Below are 5278 nucleotides of genomic sequence, written 5' to 3' on the forward strand. Positions count from 1 at the left end.
GCATCATTATGTTTAGGTCTATAGAGATGGCTCTTGCTATGTCACAGTTCAATTACTTGCTTGTTAGTTTCTGGTCAAATGTGGCTGAGTATCAGCAACGAATCAATTCACAAAGCCTCAGAAACTCTCATGCACCTATCAAACCTCAGTAACTTACTCATCAATGAAAATACCTCTCTCTTTAACATCAATTGGGCAATTTTGCACTTTCGGAACAAACGTGTCACTGACCATGGTTGAGCTTTCTGTAAACTTTGGCAGCCCTTACAAATTACGTGTTAGCCAAAAGAGAAAGGCCCTGGTACGGAAAATGTCTGAAATGGAATCACAGCAACAGCACCCTCATTTATCAGGAAAAGTGTGAGAAATTGTAAACGTTTAAAATGAAGTTCCCTTTTCAGCAAGACTAACCCAAAAGGGATGTCAGATAAGAGGGGACAGTTGCTCAAAATTCATAAAACGGGCCCTTTAAGAGGAAATTTGAAATTACAATTGTTCCCCTCAAGCAATCAGGGAAACTCTTCTTTGCGTTCATTTATTTTCCTGAGTCAAAGAAGTACATAATTAAATTTCAAGTAGTGTGTTGTAGTCTGGGCACCTTTTCACATGAATGACTTTAAATGAATGAATGAAACATGAATGACTGAACACCAGGGAACCAGTGAAGCATAGCATTGTTACAAGTAGTGCAGCAAGGTCTGGACAACACAGCCTAAGTATCTGCCACACCATTTTGATATGGCCTCAAATGATCAGAGGCCAGTCTGTGTCTGGAAACCAGGCACTACCTTGTATCATCGGCATATGTGAGCAGGACCAGTGTCTTCAAAGCTCCGGAAATTTCATTATGGCTTGTTAATGGTTTTTTCACATTCCCTACTCATATTGACCTAGTGCTCAATGATATATGCACCTGGAATACAGTGCTTGCACGTTTTGATTTGCATGTGAGTTGGCACTACATCTGCGTTCATTATGACAACAATCTGCTGGCCATTTTGTAGAGTGTTTATTACTGTGAGTTACTGAGACATTGTTTAGTTTAGACCAAGACAGAACCTCAGACAGTTTCCACTCCATTCCCCCCTCCCCCAGGGATCAAGATGTAGAGGTGGGGGCACCTTCCATGGGGGCCAAGAGCCTTTGCATCCCCTTCAAGCAGCCAGCCGAGGTGATGGAGGGCACTAAGTGCATTTACCCCGACTGCAGCAAGCTTGCCAAGTTCTACTGCATGTTTGGACGCAGCTACTAACCAACGTGCCTCTTCCCAGTTTGAAGAGTTTGATTCTTCACTTCCAAGCGCCACTTACAGCTTGTTGTAACTATCATAGGATTCTCCTGTTCAAAGGCTAGATTACTTGAAGCTGAAACTATAGAAAGTGAAATGTCTGTGCATTGTGAGTTTGGGTGGGAACTATTTTCTACGGTATTCTTAAGCTGGTTGTAATGTTCTTTTCTCTCTTTTCTGGGGGGAGGTTCAGTATTTTGTGTGTGTGTGTCAGGCAGCTTTCTATTAAGGTCATTTTTCCAAATGTCTTTTGACAGATTGCTTAGGAGGCCTATTAAAATGTAGGCATTGGCTATGCCATCATTCTGTGAGAAGTAGGTCATCTATGCACTCCATGCTAAAGAACTATTCTGATTACGTAGATGGTCTACAGTTTCCAAACAGAAAAACAAACTTGTGCTTTATGCACATTTGTACAGGGTGCAGAAACACAAAACTGTATAGTTGTATGTTGGAAGTGTCTCGAAAGAGTCAACCCTGTATCTACAGGAATAGACATCAACTATGTAAATCGCTCTCTCTAGATATTTCTTGTTAATAGCCAGTTTCTATTACTTGATGCTGGTCTGAGAATTTTTCAACCTTTCTTTGATGAAATTTGACTGAAAACCTGCTATATGTGAACAGGACAAAAATTCCGAAAACATTTTGTCCTTAGCTTCCATCCCCTGAAAAAATGTCGACCAATCAGTAACCAATTCTCAGCTTTTGTTAGTCTTGTACTAACATGACCTTGTTTAGGACCTCGTGAGTTATGACATGAAATTACTTTAAGAGTCTTACAATCTGTGTTTTCAAACTGTGGAGGAACCTATTCCTCTGTAATTATTGGTATTTACTTTCACACAAATCAAAGCACTTTGTGTTTTCTGTGTCAGTTAGATTTTAATGAAATATTTCAGGAAAATGCATACAGAAAATCTATTTTAGAAGCAAAAGAAACACTCTCTGAACACACTTAAGTGATTTTTACTTAAACAAAGTCTTGACATTTAACAAACAGGTATATGAACTGAAAAACTCATTTTTATTTGATAGATCATGGCTTTTCCAATTGTGATACAGTGGGCTTTTTGAGCATGAGGGGCGGAATCATAATAGTGAATAGTGGGCAGGAGGATCAAGAGAGGATAAAACACCCTTTAGTTTTTGTAGTGGTTTGTCTTTAAAAAAGTGTAAGTTGGTGCTCCAACTTATGCGGAGAATACTTACATAATTAGTAAGAGGCAAAGCATCGCATTCATGCTCAACATCCCTGACTGATATTTATATTTTATTTGGCACCCAGTTACTCCTTGTTCTATAATGTGGCCTTATTTAACAGATGAAACTCACACTATGTTATAAGCTCTGGTGTTACACTAAAGCGTGTTATGGTATGCAAAATGTTTGAGGTGCTCTATTCTATATACAAGCCATGTCATGTTGTATTTGCTCTTTTGCTTTTTGTGTTTGGTCAATTCTTGAGGCTTTTACTTTTTTCTTTTTTTGTTTATGAAGAGATTTGTTAGGCATTGAACCTTTTAGATGAGGTAAAGCTCTCGATCCATCAACCAGTATTTTCTGAGTTGTTTGATACTATTTGGTGTTAGGGAGATAGCTATTTTGTCACCGACAGTTTGCGTAGTGACACAAATGTAGTAATTGAAATGAAAATTAGTAATCCTTCGTTGTCAGAATTGTTGTAATGAGGCAAATATGTGTAGCCTGGTTTCTTTAGAGAATTGCCTTTAATTACATACAATTTGTACAAGAAACTTGATCATGGTTAAACACTGGATCAACACCTACATATTTACAGAGTTTTGTTGTGCACTTGTCGTGTAATTTGATTGACTTAAAAAAGACCCTTTTTACAGAGTTTGACATGCGCAGAAGCCGCTGGAGAGTCCTCAAGGATTTAACATCAATGAAGAGCTTGTTCAAGTCACACATGCCTTATACGAACACTCAAGCAGCACTCTCTTTCTGAACACCATGAGAGGGCAATTCATCCCAACAATTGTCGGCATTAATAGACAAAATTCTATTATTATGGCGGAAAATCTGTGAATTTCTAATTGTAGCATGGGTGGTTGGTTTGAAACAAATAAACTCAGTGACGATCGAGTAAAGAGATCAGTAAATGCAACATTGCGCAGAACGCGTACGCGCAGTTATCGCGAACCGCAAGCGGCAAAAAAACGAGTGGGCCGCTCTTCGTGATTCACTGAAGTGGTTCCGCATGTTATTATTCTGGAAGACCTTTAAGTTACAGACTACGAACTGAGTCTTCGGCAGTTCTGTCTTTCTGAAAACGAAGGACATTTTTTATTGTGGAACTGGCTAAATTGTGTAACCAGGCAGCCAACTACACTGCTAATGTAAACCTCGCGATATTTGACTAGTTGAAGGAGTGCACTTTCATGCCGGAGTTTGCCCATCAAAAGGGAAAAAGTACCGAAACTGCAGAAAAATCAGACATTTTGATTCTGTTTGCTGTTCCTTAACTGTTGGCACCATTGACCAAGATGACACCGATATTGACTACTAATGTAAACCTCGCGATATTTGACTAGTTGAAGGAGTGCACTTTCATGCCGGAGTTTGCCCATCAAAAGGGAAAAAGTACCAAAACTGCAGAAAAATCAGACATTTTGATTCTGTTTGCTGTTCCTTAACTGTTGGCACCATTGACCAAGATGACACCGATATTGACTACATCTTTGCCAACTAGCATGACTCTGCATGTGCCATTTACTCTGCTATTACATGTAGTACCTACACACAAGATGACCATTGGGAACACTGCCTTGATGGCCATGATAGATTCAGGAGCAACTGTTAAGGTTCTCAATCTCACATCATTTGATCTCCTTCAGTGTAATGGCCAGAAGTTCCAAACCTGAAAATCTACATCTAGAGTTTTCGCCTATGGTACAAAGACACCCTACCTGGTGTGTGGCGTAATTGAAGCTGCAGTCACTAATTGGCCCCAATACTTTGCTGAGTTCCGCTAACAATATGGAGCTGAGCAAATAATGAAGTAGTCTGGTGACGTGTTTTTGGGCATTGAAAAAATGTAAGATGTCAAAATATCTCTTCATATTGATCCTGAAGTAAAATCGAAACGACAAAAATAACGACGCATTCCCTTCCACACTGGTTAAGATGTGGAGCATGAGCTACATGTACATGTACAGCAATTGAAAGATGCTGACATCATAGAGAGCATTAATGGTCCAACCTCATGGGTAAGCCGTATTCTCATACCAAAGCCTTCAGGTGTGAACAGAATCTATTCAGCGAGAGTGACACCCACTGTGCCCACCCTAGATGATCAAATGTTGCTGATCTGAATGGAAGGACCGTATTCAGCACACCGGCTATCTCCAGTTTGAACTGAAGGACGATTGCCACAACAACATAACCTTCAACACTCATGGCATTCTCTTGCGATACAAACTTCTGATGTTTGCCATCAATGCTGCTTCTAAACTATTCCAGACAGCCGTAGCACAACTCCTCACTAGTCTAGACGGATGCAAAATGTGTCAGATGACATCATCGTCTCTGGTAAAGACTGACAGGAACACAACAAGAACCTGAAAGCAGTACTCGACAGACTTCAGAGCCATAATGCCAAGCTGAACAAACAGAAGTGTAAATTCTCTCTGCCACAAGTCTGATTCTATGGACACGTCTTCAGCAAAGATGGTCTTACACCCGACCTTAGCAGACTGACCACAATTTTGTTTTGCTTTTGTCTTCAGTTAACATTGCTCTTGTTATTCATCCTGTTTCTTTAGATATCAGCTTATACTGTTATCTGAAGAAAGAGGGTGAATGTAGTGTTGTTAAAAAAATGTCCTCATTTGTTTGTTGGGAAACTGAGATGGCATCTACATGTAATAAACCATATTTTCATGCCATGTAAAATTCCACCGTCCTCATGCTAATTTACCACTCAGCCACCACAGCCACTGGTGGCCAGAAGGCCAGTAACCCCAA

General features: G+C 40.0%; 1 protein-coding gene across 1 annotated transcript in view; it reads left to right on the top strand.

Annotated features, from left to right (window-relative positions):
• LOC110986875 (bifunctional glutamate/proline--tRNA ligase-like) overlaps positions 1-3090 on the top strand; it is a 34264-nt gene extending 31174 nt beyond the window's left edge. The window contains exon 30 of the mRNA XM_022249147.2: positions 1096-3090. Coding sequence (XP_022104839.2) covers positions 1096-1252 — 157 coding nt within the window. The 3' untranslated portion in view covers positions 1253-3090. The remainder of the gene's footprint in view (positions 1-1095) is intronic.
• The last annotated feature ends 2188 nt before the right edge of the window (positions 3091-5278 follow it).

The sequence above is a fragment of the Acanthaster planci genome, linkage group LG01, assembly GCF_054643075.1.
Source record: "Acanthaster planci isolate LZ-2023a linkage group LG01, COTS_SCS, whole genome shotgun sequence".
Classification (NCBI taxonomy): domain Eukaryota; kingdom Metazoa; phylum Echinodermata; class Asteroidea; order Valvatida; family Acanthasteridae; genus Acanthaster; species Acanthaster planci.